This window comes from Rhinopithecus bieti, unplaced genomic scaffold (assembly GCF_001698545.2).
Source record: "Rhinopithecus bieti isolate Rb0 unplaced genomic scaffold, ASM169854v2 scaffold_34943, whole genome shotgun sequence".
Taxonomy (NCBI): domain Eukaryota; kingdom Metazoa; phylum Chordata; class Mammalia; order Primates; family Cercopithecidae; genus Rhinopithecus; species Rhinopithecus bieti.
In genome coordinates, this window is record NW_016815584.1 from 982,741 (window position 1) to 1,000,606 (window position 17,866).

At 45.8% G+C, this 17,866-nt stretch overlaps 1 protein-coding gene and 1 pseudogene across 3 annotated transcripts; one reads left to right on the forward strand and one right to left on the reverse strand.

Moving 5' to 3' along the window:
- LOC108516127 (cytoskeleton-associated protein 2-like) overlaps nt 1-14,355 on the forward strand; it is a 78,660-nt pseudogene extending 64,305 nt beyond the window's left edge.
- Nucleotides 14,150-16,788, reverse strand: TMEM253 (transmembrane protein 253). Of its 3 annotated transcripts, none has more exons than XM_017853435.1 (7): nt 16,680-16,788; nt 16,413-16,556; nt 15,889-15,999; nt 15,744-15,800; nt 15,349-15,459; nt 15,088-15,234; nt 14,150-14,728 (listed from the first exon to the last, which is right to left on the reverse strand). In XM_017853435.1, the coding sequence occupies exons 2-7, from the start codon at nt 16,518-16,520 to the stop codon at nt 14,609-14,611; spliced, it is 654 nt and encodes a 217-aa protein (XP_017708924.1). In that variant the 5' UTR covers nt 16,521-16,556; nt 16,680-16,788; the 3' UTR covers nt 14,150-14,608. The 3 variants fall into 3 exon arrangements, with proteins under 3 accessions (XP_017708924.1, XP_017708925.1, XP_017708926.1); XM_017853436.1 differs by having other exon boundaries at nt 16,413-16,551; nt 16,680-16,782; XM_017853437.1 differs by lacking the exon at nt 15,349-15,459.
- Nucleotides 16,789-17,866: the final 1,078 nt, after the last annotated feature.

A 17,866-nucleotide genomic window follows, 5' to 3' on the forward strand; every position in this document is an offset into this window, starting at 1 on the left:
GCCGCCACCTCGCCCGGCTAGTTTTTTGTATTTTTAGTAGAGACGGGGTTTCACCGTGTTAGCCAGGATGGTCTCGATCTCCTGACCTCGTGATCCGCCCGTCTCGGCCTCCCAAAGTGCTGGGATTACAGGCTTGAGCCACCGCGCCCGGCCTCAACAATGGGTTTTATGCATTTGAAAATGTTAATTATCTTATTGGCATAAAATGGCATCTCACTGATTTAATTCTTTTTCTTTTTATTTTTTTAGAGATGGAGTTTCACTCTATCCCCCAAGCCATGGAGTATAGTGGCAAGATCATGGCTCACTGCAGCTCAAGGACTCAGGGAATCCTCTGCCTCCTGAGTAGCTGGGACTATAGGTGTGTGCCACTATCTCATCTAATTTTTTATCTGTAGAGATGGGGGGGTCTCACTGTGTTGCCTAGGTTGGTCTAGAACTCCTGGCCTCGAGCAGTCCTTCTGCCTTGGCCTCCCAAATTTCTGGAATTATAGGCATGAATCTCCTTGCCTGGCCTATTTTTTTTTTTTGCCTGGCCTATTTTTATTTTTTAGAGACAGAGCCTCATCATATTGCCCAGGCTGGCTTCAAACTCCTGGGCTCAAGCCATTCTCCCTCCTCAGAATCCTGAGTAGCTGGGACTATACGTGCACGACACGTGCACCTGGTCAGCATCTTGTTGTTTTAAATTGCATTTATTTAACTACTATGAATATAAGTAATCCTTCGTAGATTTATTGGCCATTTAAATTTCTTTCTTTTTGGTAAATTGGCTATTTTGTCTTTATCAATCTTTTTTATTCTTTTCAATATTAATACTAACAATCTTTTACCTATATGTTATTCTCTGTCATCCTTCCTTCCTCAACTTTTCATTTGAACTTTACCATTATTGTGATTTTTTTTTTTTTTTTTTTGCATAAAAGTTTAAAATTTTGCTGGGCATGGTGGCTCCCACCTGTGATCCCAGCACTTTGGGAGGCCGAGGATCACCTGAGGTCAGTAGTTTGAGGCCAGTCTGGCCAACATGGTGAAATCCCGTCTCTACTGAAAATGCAAAAATTAGCCAAGCTTGGTGGCATGCACCTATAATTCCCAGCTACTCGGAAGGCTGAGGCAAGAGAATTGCTTGAACCTGGGAGGCAGAGGTCGCAGTGAGCTGAGATTGCGCCACTACACTCCAGCCTGGGCAACAGAGTGAGACACCATCTCAAAAAAAAAAATAATTTTTTTTTTAAGTGTAGACTGTGTATAGAGTACTAAGGGAGTATTGAAGACCATAATATGATGGTTGCCAGAAAGGCCAAGGGAAGCTTCCCAAAGTGGGTGAGTACTGAGCAGAGGGAGTCCTGAAGGACAGGCGTGGGGCTAGGACTGGATACAACAACTTAAATAAGGAATGGAAGTAAGAAATATATATGCTAAAGTAAGAATTTTTGACTCAGTTATTTTGACATCATATCACTATGACTCGTGGTTTTGTGGCAGGCCAGGTCTCACTAATGCAGGCCTCCATCACAACTGTTTCAGTACTGATTGATTGGTTTAGTTAAATATTAAAAACTAAAAAAAGCCAGTGCCCTATACAAAGGCTGGAATGTAGCAAAAGCCCATCAAGAGTTTTGCCTAGGCCTTTCCTGGGCCTTAAAGCATGACAAAATAACGAAGGAATTCTTAACAGGACCCATTTAGGATTAAACAAGTTTCATTGCGGGTCTGAAGAAACTCCCCAGGCCTCCACAAATAAGTTTATTGGAGGTCTGAAGGAACTCCCCAAACCTCTGTGATTTAGCAGGAGACAAGATAAGGATAATCACCCCAAGACCTGGACCCATTTAGATTAAGTAATCTAATTTACTGAGGCTTCAGAGGAAAGTCTTCAGGACTCAGACTTCAGTTATAGATTAAAAGAAATAAATCACTTATGTATTTAGACGAATGCACACTTACACATAGACATATAGCTTAGAAGGTATATAAGCTCTGGAAAATTTTGAGTTCGCCTGGCAATAATTTCCAGGCCTTCTCCCTGTAACCGGTTATAGAAATAACACTCTCTTCCACTGGCCGGGCAAGGTGGCTCACGCCTGTAATCCCAGCAATTTGGGAGGCCTAAGTTGGTGGATCATCTGAGGTCAGGAGTTCGAGGCCAGCCTGACCAACATGGTGAAACCCTGTTTCTACTAAAAATACAAAAAAATTGGCTGGGTGTGGTGGTGGGTGCCTATAATCCTAGCTACTCGGGAGGCTGAGGCAGGAGAATTGCTTGAACCTGGGAGGCAGAGGTTGCAGTGAGCCGAGATCATGCCACTGCACTCCAGCCTGGGTGACAGACCGAGACTCTGTCTCAAAAAACAAACAAACAAACAAACCATCAAACAACTCTCTTCCTCCCCAGTTCGTCTGCATCTCATTATTAGGCCCTGAGAAATAGCAGCCCGACCCTCAGTTTGTTCCGGGAACAGTTTTTTTTTATTGCCATCTCACTAATGTGTGCAACAAACAGCCCTGACCCTCACCCAGCCGATCACTGAGTCAGTGCTGTCATCATCATCATCCTTGGGATAATCAAAAGAACAAAAAAAAAAAAAAAAAAAAAAAAAAGGAGGGAGAGGGAGAGAATAAAGCAAGGATGAGATGGAGGAGTCTGTCATACATATTAATAAATAATTTAGTGCTTGCTTCAGTAGCACATATACTAAGATTGAAACAATACAGAGAAGATTAGCAGGGCCTGTGAGCAAGGACGACATGCAAATTCTTGAAGCATTTCACATTTTGTGCAGTACCAGAGATTATTTCACTAATTGCTGAGTAGCACTAAGGAAACAGTATGAGTCAAAGCAAAATGGGTGGAACCCAATATTGAATTGTGATTTTCACTACACAAGAAAACAAATAGGCTGTGTTCACTGGCTGTGGCCTGGAGTCCTACATCTGCAGTTAAAGCTGGAGATGCATCCCCTCACCTCAGACTGTGACAAATACCCAAGCCATAGTCCAGGACCTGCAGTGGCCTCCAAGGCCCAATTCATGTTCAAAGAGCGAAAAAGACAAAGACTCGAGAAACATCTGTTAAGAAGAAAAACAGTTTTTGCATACAAACAGGGAAAATCAGAGAGTGTCCAGGCTTTTTGCATCCGAGAATGATAAGGACCTGAGCTGGAATCTGTAAGTTGGCTACCATAGCTGTGTAACCTCAATAGAGGCCAGAGAGTGGTGACATTTGAGGACAAGTTCCAAGAAGAGACAAATATTGGGCCGGGCGCGGTGGCTCACGCCTGTAATCCCAGCACTTTGGGAGGCCAAGGCGGGTGGATCACAAGGTCAGGAGATCCAGACCATCCTGGCTGACACCGTGAAACTCCGTCTCTACTAAAAATATAAAAAATTAGCCGGGCGTGGTGGTGGGCGCCTGTAGTCCCAGCTACTCGGGAGGCTGAGGCAGGAGAATGGCGTGAACCCGGGAGGCAGAGCTTGCAGTGAGGGGAGATCACGCCACTGCACTCCAGCGTGGGCGACAGAGCGAGACACCGTCTCAAAAAAAAAAAAAAAAAAAGAGACAAATATTTTGAAACTTAAGTCAGAAATGGCTGGTAAAGCAAATGTCACCAGGCCGGGCGCAGTGGCTCAAGCCTGTAATCCTAGCACTTTGGGAGGCTGAGACAGGCGGATCACGAGGTCCGGAGATCGAGACCATCCTGGCTAACACGGTGAAACCCCGTCTCTACTAAAATACAAAAAATTAGCCGGGCGCGGTGGCGGCGCCTGTAGTCCCAGCTACTCGGGAGGCGGAGGCAGGAGAATGGCGGGAACCCGGGGGGCGGAGCTTGCAGTGAACCGAGATCGCGCCACTCACTCCAGCCTGGGCAAAAGAGCGAGACTCCCTCTCAAAAAAAAAAAAAAAAAAAAAAAAAAAATTGTCAACAGACTCATGAGAAGCAAAACAATACAATGGGGTAAAATTGTATTCCTTTAAAACCTTCTAATGAACTGACCAATTCAACTATAGTAATTGTCACACATAAATTTGAGGATAATAATCAAACTCTGAAGTTGTTACCAACTGAAGATGACCCCCAATGTCAACATATGACATTAATATAAGACATTTCACCTTAACAATAATAGTAAAGAGAAACATATGATTGCAGAAAAACAAAAGCAAGAGGCTGACACGCCCAAGAAGTCTGTGATGGAATCTTATTGAGGCCAAATTGTTCAGTCTATTCCCTTAGAAAACCTCTATAAGTCAAAGATGAGAGTTCTGCAGCAACAAAGAAATTTTCAATTACTATTCCTAAAGCCACAGAGCCTCAGCCTATAAACACCAGCAGCGTAACAGTGAAAAGTAATAGAGTCTCAAATATGACTGCTAGTGTTACCCACACAATAGGTGAGTTCGGTTGCTTAGCCAGTGACAGTCCAATGACCACAACCAAGGAAAATTTAACAAGGGGATTTCATTACTTGCAACAAGTAAGGAGAATACCGGGGATAATTCCCAAAGCAGTTCCTCTTGGAACAAAGCTAAAAACAGGACTTGTATTGGGCTGCTTAGCTGAGTCATCATATGTAGAGGTGAAGTAAAGTCATCAGTCATGCTTCTTCGTATATCACATGAATAGGAAGTGGCAAAAAACTCCTCCTTGGGTGGGACTTTTGTATGGTAATGTGGGGAGTTTGCCAAATTCATCTCCAATTCAGAGGGCATCTCTGGATGGAACGGGTTTTGTTTTGCTTCTTCCTGGAACTTTCTGAAACAACAAAAACTCAAGGTGCAACAGTGTGTACTTGTTCACAGTGTGTGCAAGGACCGGAGGTTACACTAAATGTAACTTGGGGTACACCAAATGTAGTGCTCACTAAGTCTGCGTGATTTCTTAGTAGAAGTCATGCAATAATACCCAGGACGCTGTGAAAGAAGGCATCAGTAGAACCTCAGCCTTGTTTACAATCAGGAAAAGGTCTCATAAAACAGAATTATTACAATCAAAAACAGTGTTATCTAGGGTCAAAACCAGTTCGTCTCAGGACATAGAAAAGAAATAAGGCACAAAAGCCGAGGCACGGTGGCTCAGCTGTAATCCCAGCATTTGGATTAGGCCGAGACGGGCGGATCACGGAGATCAGGAGATCGAGACCATCCTGGCATAACCCGGTGAACCCCGTCTCTACAAAACAAATACCAGAAAAAAAAAAAAACTAGCCCGGGGAGGTGGGGGCCCCTGCAGTCCCAGCTACTCGGGAGGCTGAGGCAGGAGAATGGGTGTAAACCCGGGAGGCAGAGCTTGCAGTGATGCTTGAGATCAAAGCCACTGCACTCCAGCCTGGCGACAGAGCGAGAACTCCGTCTCAAAAAAAAAGAAAGAAATAAGGCACAATCAATAAGCATAGCATCTGATCTATTGGACAAGAGGTTGCCAAAATAAAGTACATTTTAAAAAGGAAAAAAAAAAAGAGCATAGCATGTGAAATTTTAGCCAGGCCTGCTTCATCTTATTGTTTTAACAATTTATTTTTTAAGTCAGGCATGGTGACTCAGCACTTTGGGAGGCCAGGTGGGTGGATCACCTGAGGTCAGGAGTTTGGGACCAGCCTGGCCAACATGATGAAACTGCGTCTCTACTAAAAATACAAAAATTAGCCGGTCATGGTGTCAGGAGCCTGAAATCCCAGCTACTTGGGAAGCTGAGGCAGGAGAATTGCTTGAACCTGGGAGGCGGAAGTTGCAGTGAGCTGAAATAGCGCCATCGCACTCCAGACTGGGCAACAAGAGTGAAACTCCATCTCAAAAAAAAAAAAAACCTATATTTTTAGACAGGTTCTCATTATGTTGGCCAGGCTGGTCTTGAACTCCTGGCCTCAAGGGATCTTCCTACCTCAGCCTCCTAAAGTCCTGGGATTACGGGTGTGAGCCACTGCCCCCAGCTCGTGCTTCATCATCTAATGCCAAACTGATAGCAAAATCAAAACCCATTGACCAGTGAAGACATACTATAGCAAAACCAACTGCTGATAGTAGATCAACTCAATCCAAAGAAAACTTAGAAGAGAGAAAAGCTCATCTGAATGAGTGGAAAGCTGGCAAAGAGAGTGCTGAAAAGGCCTCCTAACTGAATAGTTACCTAGTGTGAGCCTTAAGGACAAAATGAAAACCCAGTTGGGTCCTTTTGGACTACCGTGATTGAAGATGAACAAAAATTATTTACTGAAAAGGTAAGCAACACATTTTCTAAATGCCTAAACCTAACTAATGAAGGATGCCCAGAAGAAGAAATACTGGTCACACTGAACAATCTGATTAAAAATATTCCAGATGCCAAAAATCTTGTAAAATATTGAATATGTCTTGCATATACTGAACCAACACCAAGTCCTACTGAAAGTAATTCTCACAACCTATGAGAAGGCCATTCTGGCAGGGGCTCAGCCTATTGAAGAGATGCGACACACAATTGTAGATATTCTAACAACAAAGAGTTAGGAAAATGTCAGTTTTGGAGAAAATATTGAGGAGGCTTGTGCAACCAAGGAACAAGTCCAAGAAGTAAACACTAGAGATACAACTGTTAATCTAGAGTTAGGAAAACCAGAAATGGGGAATAGACATCACATTTTTTTGTATGTTTCCGCAGGCACTGAAGAGAATAGACATCATGGAAATGTGCTATTTCAAGATTCTGAAAAATAGCAAGATGACAAAACAAAAGATCCAACCAATGATGTTAATATCCCCAATACAGAAACTATGGCAAGTTACTAAACTAAATATAATGTATTTACTGTGCCATACTTGCAAAGTGTAAAAAAGAAGGTGCAATTTGATTAAACAAATTACACATTTAAAGAGCTGAAGTTTTTAATACCAGTGAGATGTTCTCAATGTCAACATAAAACTTTAAAATTGCCAGGTATGTTAAAAGACCATTATCCTTGCATGTCTTTTTTTTTTTCTTTCTTTCTTTCTTTCTTTTTTATTATACTTTAAGTTCTAGGGTTCATGTGCACACAACGTGCAGGTTTGTTACATATGTATACATGTGCCATGTTGGTGTGCTGCACCCATTAACTCGTCATTTACATTAGGTATATCTCCTAATGCTATCCCTCCCCCCTTCCCCCACCCCACAACAGGCCCCAGTGTGTGATGTTCCCCTTCCTGTGTCCAAGTTCCTTGTGTGTCTTCTTCACTGGAAGAGTTAACACAGTTGGGAAGTGATACTGATCCCTTTGTATGCTGTCCTAATTCAGCATTATGCTGAATGTACTCTGAGACTGAAAAAACAGATGAGATAGAAAGCTCTGGTAAGGAAAAAAAATGTCAACGCTACCTCCCTTAAACTGCCATCACCAAATCGTGAAATGCAAGAGAGGGGACATGGGAGATGACACTGGAAGAGTGGGCAGGAGCTAAATCACAGAGGTCCATGCACCATTTAAAAATGCTTGGACTTAATCTTGTGGGCGATGGGGAGGACTGAAAAGCTTTTAAGCAGGGAAGCAACATGATTCAACTGCCAAGGAGATAGGAGGGAATGCTCAAACCTGTCTCTCTGAGCTGGGGGTGCATTGGGTTTTATAAGCATAGGGTAATGAGGTGTGATCTGATTGCATTTTGCAATGACATGATGCCAGGAGGCATGATATGACTGGATCCTGCCATGGGGTGATGCCAGAGCTCATCTGATTGGATTCTGGATCCTGTTATGCAGTGTCTGCTTCTCAACTGAGTCGCCCCCACCCTTCCTGGTCTGAGCACTCAGGTTTCCCCTGAGGTAGCACATGTGTTCATCTGGACAAGCTCAGGTTACATGACTTTCAACCTGGGGTCCATGGCAACTGAGAAATAACTCACAACTTTGCTACATAAAAGTTGAACCAGATTGGCCTGATGTGGTAACAATAACACAACATAGAAAATTCAGAAAAGAGGAGTAGGGGGAAAAAGCTAGGGCAGGAATTCAGATTTTGGATGTGCTGTTTGGTTATGGTAGATCTTTGTAGGTCTTTTTAAATACAAGGATCTTGAGAAATTAGACATTAAGTTCTTAAAACCTTTCTTATCATATCCTTCTAAGGCATTGTTTTTCAAAGAAAGAAGTAATTTTGCTTCCTAGGAGATATCCGGCAACGTGTAGAGATATTTTTGGTCGTCACAACTGGAGGGAGGGGTGCTACTGACATCAAGTAGATAGGGCCCAAGGTTGCTGCTTAGCATTCTACAAATCAATGCACCAGTCTTCTATAAAAAGGAATTATCTGGCCGGGCGCGGTGGCTCAAGCCTGTAATCCCAGCACTTTGGGAGGCCGAGACGGGCGGATCACGAGGTCAGGAGATCGAGACCATCCTGGCTAATACGGTGAAACCCCGTCTCTACTAAAAAATACAAAAAACCAGCCGGGCGACGAGGCGGGCGCCTGTAGTCCCAGCTACTCGGGAGGCTGAGACAGGAGAATGGCGTGAACCCGGGAGGCGGAGCTTGCAGTGAGCTGAGAGCCCGCCACTGCACTCCAGCCTGGGCAGCAGAGCAAGACTCCGTCTCAAAAAAAAAAAAAAAAATTATCTGGCCCAAATATCAATAGTGTCAAGACGGAAACACTCGGTTCTAGGGACTAGAGGAATACCAGCATCTTACTTTACAATTTTTTCCAGGGCCAGACATTGGAGAGTATGGATGGGTCAATTAAAAAACATCACCACTGCTGAAAAGCTAATGTAATCTGAGTGTTGGCAGAGAAATTAAAAGTTATCTAATTCAACCACTCAGCTGATATTTGAATATTTGCTTCAATAACCTGTCATTGCATGATAAAGTTTATTGCACAAAACACCTCTAACATATCCAGAGGTTGAGAGCCCAACTTGAAAGCATTTCGTCTTTTGAAAGGTGTTCAGTTTCTATTTTTCAGTCTAAAATTGGCCTCTCTATAACAAGTAACCACTGGACCCAGTTTCACTTCTTAGTTACGTAAAGAACAATTTCTTTTCATCATAATTACATTTGACGTTTATAAAAGCATAATTTCTTTCTCCTGTGCTATGACTTCAGCTTTACATAAAGAACAAGACTGGGTCAGGCACGGTGGTTCACGCCTGTAATTCCAGCACTTTGGGAGGCTTGGGTGAGTGGATTGCTTGAGCTCAGGAGTTGGAGACCAGCCTGGGCAACATGGTGAAACCTCTTCTCTACAAAAAATACAAAAATTAGCCAGATGTAGTGGCATACATCTGTAGTCCCAGCTACTTGGGAGGCTGAAGTGGGAAAACGGCTTGAGCCCAGGACGCAAAGGTTGTAGTGAGCCAAGGTCACACTACTGCACTCCAGCCTGGGGCAACAGAGCCAGACCCTGTCTCCAAAAAAAAAAAAAAGAAGAGCGAGCACTTCGCATTTTCTTTATATATAAAGAGAGCACATAAAGAGGCAAAGCAAACAAAATTATATTGTAGAAGTTTGGACTTGGGTAAAAACAAGAAAACTTTATAATGGCAAGGGAAAACTGTCAAGAATCAACAAAGAAAATCCATTAACTCTGGACAGAACTTAGGAAAAGCTTCTGATAAGAAAAATAAACCAAAGATTTAGATGCTAGGTGGATCCAAGAAAAATGGGCAACACAAAATATAAATGAAATAAGTCAGAAAAAAGAAAAATAGGCAAACAAGGAAAAACATAAAAGAAACAGAAGACGAGAGTAAATGGCATCTGAATTTTAAGGAGAAGCAACACATGCCAGCCTAGTAGCAATTTACCTGTAAGTATGGCTGTCTCTGGCCTGAGGCCCTAGGAAATTAGATGAGCAGGCCTTTCCTTCTGAATTATAATGGGGACATCAGGTTAAAGCAAACACCAAAAGCAGTCTTCTTCTTTCTCCTCCTCCTTCCCTTTCTCCTTCCCCTCCTCCTCTCTTCCTCCTCCCTTTTTGTTTTTGAGAAGGCTGGGATTAGGGGTTATGGGAACTGGGTGGAGTCAGGAGAGGGGGCTCACAACTAGGGGAAAGTTGTACGAATTAGTGTTAGCAATGGGAAGATTTTTAACTATACATGTGTGTATATATATAGTTGTATATATACATATATTTCATGTTATCACAATGAAAAAAATAGCAACTAAAAACATTTTCCTGCCTTACCTCCTGTGCTCACTGCTCAGTGACCAGCAGCAGCAGCCCAGGTCAGGGCAGTCTCTCACATTCCCAGTTCCCTGGTGATGGACCTCTGATCACTGTAGTACATAGATCCTGTCATATTTATAGGAAACAATGACTCAGCGACGACAGCACTGCCACTGTCCCGCTCAGTCCATCAATCAAATGTCAAATTTGAGGCAGCACTGGCTGGGCCCGCTAGGATGAAGGGTGTGGACACAGAGCAACACACCCTTCTGTTTTCTTGTCTAGGCCCATTTTGTGTGGGCCTAGAATCCAAAACCTGATGGGAGACTCTTCATTTCTTATTGAAATTAAGAGCATCCCAGCCCCAGGTGGCAAGGGGCAAGAGACTGCATTCTTCAGGCCAAGCACGCGCTCAGCTTCAATTACCCCTAGGCAGTTGGGTTCACTGAATTTGGTGGCTGCTGGCCAGAACTGCGTAACAGACACAGAGGCCCAAGGGTTTGCAGAAGACCAGGAGGGGCCCTCCACCTCCTGCCTCATTGTGAGGCCCAGGTTTCCAGCCAGGCCGAGTGTGCTGCTGCCCTCAGGGACCCATTGCAGAGGAGGAACTTGGGTAGCGCCCCACACCATGAAGAGGAGAGTCTTTCCCTAACTAAGCCACTGCCAAACGCCATTACCTTAGGGAAGGCGCTTTATGAGACCTCAACCTGGGCAGCCAAGAGGCCACGAGATGGCAGCAGAGGACACAGCCCTGGACAAGAAACCTGAGCCATCTTGCCAAAAGGCAGATTCAGAAATGGAAAAGAGTTCATTTGTGAAATATCGTCAGTTGTCTATATTCATGTATTAAAAGCCAGAATAAATGACAGAATTTCAAAGAAATGAGGGTAAAATGTATTCACATGGAGAATTTCCCAACCACCAATGTGCCACTGCTGCATATGAAGCCACATATCATGAACTGGATTTCTTTAATGTTTAAAAGGATAGGGGTTACGGCCTTTAAAAACTGATGTCAGCGGAAACCGTGTCAGTTTCTTCTTTCGGTGAAGTTCCCATTCAAGTAAAATGAGTGACCTCCACAGAGGCTGCCAAACTGATGAAGAAAGAAGCAGATACAGTGGTTGCTGGGAATCACTGCAGCAAAGCAGAATGCTGTCATGGAGCAGCCCGGGACTCTCGCAATAGGCAGTGTGGATGGAGGGGGAATAATGAGGAACACAGGATAAGTTTCAAATAGTCTTTGCTTGCAGCTGGCAGAGGATAATGTACAGGAAAGCGGCATTAGTAGCACTGGAACTAAATCCCAAATCTGACTTCTCATCTACTGCGCCTACTATTGTTACATATTCCCACCTCCCCCACTCCTCAGTTGTGACTAACAAATATGTCTCCAGACCTTGCAAAATATCCTCTAGGGAACAAAATGACCCTTCTCTGAGAACCAATGCCCTAGAGGGATATGATGAAAAAGGTTTTATCAGAAGGGTTTTAAGAATTTAATGTTTAATCTAAGACTCTTAGACTTTGCAAGGTCTACATGAACTGTAACATATATCCAAAACCTGAATTCCTACTATGTTTATCTAATGCAGACTGATAATTGAAGAACTATAGCTGAACTGGCTCTTGAGTTTTAAGAAATTATCATTTAAATGACTTCTTACCTCTACAGGCAATTTATTTTCAACCCCTGAAGTGGTTTATAGTTTTAAAGTACTTTTCCTTGTGTGATTTTATTTTAGCCTTGATACTCCAGTAAGGTAGAGAGAATAAATATTATTACCATAACCTCCAAATGAACAAAATGTAGTTCAGAGAGGTCTGACTTGCCCAAGCAATAGAATTAGAATCTAGGTTTCCTAAGTCCCAGTCCTACTGAGGAAAAATTTCTAGTAAGAACTTACGGGTTCATGAAACCAAACCAAAGAAGTAGGTATCGGCATAACTGCTGGAACAGATAAATTTCAACTGCTAAGCTGTTCAAAAATCACCACAAACTATTAATTCCATTTCTTTTTTTCTTTTGAGACAGAGTCTCGCTTTGTCTCCCAGGCTGGAGCGCAGTGGTGTGATCTTGGCTCACTGCAACCTCTGCCTCCTGGGTTCAAGCAATTCTCCTGCCTCAAACTCTCGAGTAGCTGGGATTACAGGCACCCACCACCATGCCAGCCTAATTTTTTTAATTTTAGTAGAGACGGCCACCATATTGGTCAAGCTGGTCTCGAACTCCTGACCTGAGGTGATCCACCCATCTTGGTCTCCCAAAGTGCTGGGATTACAGGCGTGAACCTCCCAGCCCCGCCAACTATGTTTCTTTTAATGAAGTATTTCTGCTTCCCCTCTCCTTGCAGGCATTGCCCTTCTGGCCTTCCTTAAGTTGGGTGTGGCTATATGACTTGCTTTGGCCATTGAATGGGTGGAAGTGACATGAATGTATCACTTCATGGCAGCATTTAAGAGTCCATGAACAATTCTTCATGCTTACTTCCATTCTGAGGGTGGGGGCAGGTGAGTAACTTTAACCTTCATAGTGACAGGGTAGGATCTCAAAATGGTGGCGCTCCATGAGCTTGGGTACCTTAAACATTTGCAATGAACAGAACCCCTTGCCAGCCTACTTTGGACACGTAGTATGAGAAATCAACCTTTGTGGTTTTAAGCCACTGTGGTTTTGGCATTTACCACAGCAGAGCCTAGCCTAATCTGACTGATAGAGGTTAATTTCCACGGTCATCAAGCTTCTCTAGGAACTAGAATGCAATATCTAATCTGATCACATCACTAAAACCTGGAAAACAGAACAAATTGTTAATTTTCTTCCCTCAGCTTCCTCATCTACCACCACCTTCTGACTTTCAAGAAAATTCTTTTCTCAGCCCTGCACACAGGAGCTCTCCATTATTCTGGCAGTTACACTAGGGCAGAGGAAGAAATGCAGAAGGCCTAGATCTTTTCTCCATTCCAGAGCCTGATCCCAGAACTGTCCCCACCCACTAGTACTCACACTTAACCTTGTCATAGGAAGATAATTACCACTCTTCCAAGGTGTCACAAACAGAAAGGAGCTGCAGCGGGCGCCACTGCAATGTCAAGGCAAGGCAGCCAGGCTGCGCTCTATCCTCACTGGTGCCTGGCCCTGGCTAGGCCGGGAGAAGCTGCATTCTCTAGGGAAAGAAGCCTTCTCAAGTGGGAACAAAAATGAGTGTGAGGCCAACAGCCATCCCGGGCACTATGTGAATTTGGGGTGAGTTCTCTTGGTACTCCAGCTCTGGTCAATTTCTAGTTTCTAGCGGCTAGCAAGCTGCCCAGCTGCTGCTGCTACTGGGACTCCCAGTTTTCCTGGGTTTTTCCCAATACCAAGCGAGCCTGTTATCTTTGCACACTTGCAAAGGTCGTAAACGGTGGGGGTTGAACGCAGCCAGAACTTCAGCAACCCGACCGCAGCGGAGATCAAAGGTCGGCGGGTCAGCCCAGAGGCCGAGCCTGCGCAGTCCCGCTCCTGCGTTGGAGATAAAGGGTGGCGGCAGCGCGGGCTCGTTACACCGGCGTGCCCGCAAGAGGCGGGAAAGCGTTAGGCAGAGACGCAGGTCGCAGCGTCCCTCCCTCTGCCTGCCCTATCTACCCGCCTGCCCAGCGAGCCTGTCTTCAGCGCCCAGGCCCTAGGGGAGGGGACGAGAAAGGCCCCGCACTTCTGACTCATCATCTCCAACCCCTTTCTCGCGCGCGCTCCAAGTCTCAGGACTTCGGACCTGGGCCCTCCTGCGAGGGGGTGCGGCGACAGCATCTGGGAAGCCCCAGCTCTGCCAAGCGTCAGCTCCGAGCCCTCGCCAGTCTCTGAAGCTGCCAGCGCAGGGCTGGGGACTCAGAGCCAGCTCTCTATTGCAGTGGCTATGGGAGCGGCACGCCAGTGCAGGACCGCCCGCCCGGCTCCTCCCCGAACGCGGGGCCAGTGGTCGCGTCCGAGAAAGCCCTAGGCTAGGCCCCGACTTCCCCGCCTCGCGTCACTCAGCACATCCACAGCGCCCCTACGGCGGAGAGAAGGCTCTTTATTTCGCAGCCGGTCACGGGCTAGCGGGGCATCCTGGGACTTGTAGTCTCTGCTGCAGTAGAAAGGAGACGGATCGAAAGGGGAACTGGGGCACTCCTGAATTGGATTCAGGGAGTTGGCGTGTGCAGGGTCCGGGATTTGGAGTGGATGGGATTATGAAAGGTGGACAGAAAAAAAGAGTGAGATGAGGCAGATGTGAAGCTGTATGGGGAGGTGACAGGGAGGGAGGATATGGATGGAAGGGAGAAAGCAGCTTTTCAAGGTGGTAGGTGAGGATATATTCTCGTCCAGGTGTATCTTCCCCTAACAGGGAAGCAATGCAAAAAGGGCCTGCTCTGAGTGAAAACTGAAGGCATTCCCGGACTTCCTGTTGGACTCAAAGGATCCCAGCAAGCTTCTGAGTTTGGTGGGGTGGGGCAGGAATGTCTGGAGAGCATTCTCTCAGGGTGGAAGGAGAGCAGCACGTGTCTGTTCCCGCTGTCCCGCCCTCTCATTTGCTCCTGTGCTGGCCACCGTGGGACCATTCTCCAAACCAGGAACCTCTTCCAACTCAGAGAAGCCCTGAAAACCAGAGACAGGTGTGAGCAAATTGTAGAGGTGAGAAAGGAGAAACCCCAGACAGAAACAACTGCTTCCTCCTGCCCAATTTTTTATCCTATTTCCCATAGTCCTGCCAATATTTAGGCAGCTTCCTAATGCTTTCCCACTCTTTTAACCTCAATCATTTGGATTCCCAATTCCCTCTTACCCACCATTAGGGGAGAAATGTCCAAAGCCAGAGAAAGCCAATCAGTCTCATTCTAGGACCTCTTCTTTTCTCTCCTGCCCCATTGTTTTCCCTTAAATGCCACTGACCAGGATAGCCAGTGGAAAAATTAGTTGGCAGCTAGCTATTCATGCTTTCTTCCCTGCCCCCATACCTCCTGCAGCTCCTGGTAGTGCAGACTCTGGCTCCTGCAGCATCCCGGTTTCCTCTGGCTCAGCAAGAATAGGGCGTGCACTGAGACCAGCACTCCCCCTAGGGTGAAGGCCTCAGCACTGAGCTCCAGCACCAGCAAGCCAGCATGCTGCAGGTAGACAAAGCTGAGAATGCAGGGACCCCACACCTGTTCGCCTCTGCCCTTTTCCCTTTTCACCTCCTCTTGCCTCCTCATCCTCCCATCTCCTTCATTCACCAGTACCTGGGAGGAGGCAGTTGGGGCAGGCCCCAAGGCTGTCTTCATCACCTCGACCACCACCACGATGAAACCCAAGATCAAGTTGAGGGTGTTGAATATCATCATGGCCCGCACCTGCCAGTGAGCCAGCTCAGCCCTGCCCAGCCTAGGGGAGTCATTCCAACCTCAATCCTCACTTGCAGCCTAGCTGAAGACAAAACTCAGCTTCTGTTTCTCAGCCTCCAAACAGGGCCATAAGCCCTCTAACTTTTTTGCTTTCCCTCCTCAGTCATTGAGGCCAGTCAGTGGTGACAGCTGAGAGGATGAGTCAACACTTAGCCACTTACTTCCTAGGCTGAGGGTTGTAGGTGTCTGTTTTAGGGAGTCGGGGGACAGTGCTGCGTTCTCTTCCTTCTCACCTTCCAGAGGCGGGGTGCTCTGCGAAGCTCTAGGGTGACAGTCCCAGTGAGGAGACCCTGAATGGTGAGAGGGGCAAGTGTTGAGCTCTGGTCCCATTAGGAAGGGGCCCTGGGACCTTCCACCCTCCCTTGTGGTGGGTCTTACTGAGGCTCCAGGCCCAAGAGGCAGCGCTGTGGCCATGTGACATTCAGAGTTCAGGCAGGCGACTGAGACAGCAAGGGGCACCACAACCACTGCCAGCCATAGCTGACTCACCTGGGGGTAAGGGCAGGGTAATTGAGGAGAAACTGTCAGGGATTCCCTTCCCTTTTCATAACTCCTACCTCTTTAGAGATCAGGAAATGGGATTGAATGGAGGGTGGAGGAAAGCAGTCAACCCAGAGCAAGGAAGGAAGTGATCATTAAAAAATAAGTATCATTTAATTTTTTCTGCCTCATATTGTAGTTTAGTAACTTACCTGTATGTTTTCCCCCACAAGATGGAAGCTACTTGGAGTTTAAGGGTCTTGCCTTGTTTATTTCTATGTTTTCCTCTACGCTCCTCCCATTCAGAACCTAGCACAGTTTCTGGCACATGGTAGGTGCTCACTTAACATGGATGGATGGATGGAATTGAATTGGGTAGAAATGGACATGCTGAGACTTGGGATGGGGTAGCCTGTCCTCACCGCCAGCACCAAGAGGTGCCCACTCTGCCTGTGCCTCGCCCAATGTTGTAGCTTTTCCAGACGGAGGCTGTGTCTCTCCTGCTCTTGCTGACCAGCTCTATCTTCCATGGCTTCTTTGCCCACAAGAATTAGGTGCTTCCTAGGCTGGGAAAAATGCATTATAGGTTCCATCTTTTAGGAGACAGGACATGCAACAACGTATCTTTCAGTTATACCTCTGCCCACTCCCAATATCCAGGGATTTGAGGTCCAGGTCCTCACACCTACCTAGTCTGAAGCAGTTAACTCCAAAGGGATGGGACCCAGCTGGGTCTTAGGTCTCCTAAGGGGCTTGATAGCTCAGAGCAGACGACAAACTTGTCCTGGCAGAGAAAGGCTGTCAGGGATGGGGTGTGGTGGGGCAAAGGTTTCTATGAAGGCCTAAGGATCTAGGGAGTGGCCCTGGGTAGATACCAGCCTCAGTTCACTCCACAAGATGTCTAGCCTGGCCTCACTCTGTTCCCATTTCTCATTACCCCCATTTCTGCCCATCCTGGGTTCCTTTTCTGGTTTCACTTACCTCATTCCCATGGACACTATCACTCTGGACCTCAATTCCCCCTCATTTCCATATGATCTTACTTCTTTCTTTGGCTTCCTCCTCAAATGATTTATCCTTCCCTAGAGATCCTACTTTCTGTCTGGATTGGTCCCCTGTCATTACTACTTGAAGCTTTGCCCCCAGACCAGGTAAGGTTGAATTCCAGTGGCTTTCTTGCCTCTCACTTTCTGGACAGTCTCCCTTCCCTTCTTTCTTGAAGGTTTTACTCTGAATTGAACACTGACTAAATGGATGGGGGGACTCTGTTTATAGTGGGGATTGTTTTTGATTCAATGATAACCTGCAACTGGATATATATATATATACACACACACACACACACATATATGCATACATAAGATGGTCCTCAAATAGTGAGTCTTGGAAGGATGCTGTTGCAACAATTAATATTTTTGAGAGAGAAGGTACCTCATAGCCACACAGACCTGGACTGGAATCTTAGCTCTGCTGCTTCTCCATCTGTGTGATCTTGGATACATTATTATTATTATTATTGTTGTTGTTGTTATTATTATTATTATATTATTGAGAAAGGGGCTCACTGTCACCCAGGCTGGAATGCAGTGGCATGATCATGGCTCACTGTAGCCTACACATTCTGGGCTCAAATAATCATCCTGCCTCAGCCTCCCAAGTAGCTGGGATCACAGGCACATGCCACCATGTCTGGCTAATTTTTAAATTTTTTGTAGAGACAGGGTCTCACAATGTTCCCTAAGCTGGTCTCAAACTCCTGGGCTCAAGCGATCTCCCCTCCTTGGCCTCCCAAACTGCTGGGATTACAGGTGTGAGCCACTGTGTGTGTCCTGATAGATACGTTTTTCTACCTATTCGAACCTCAGTGTGTTCACTG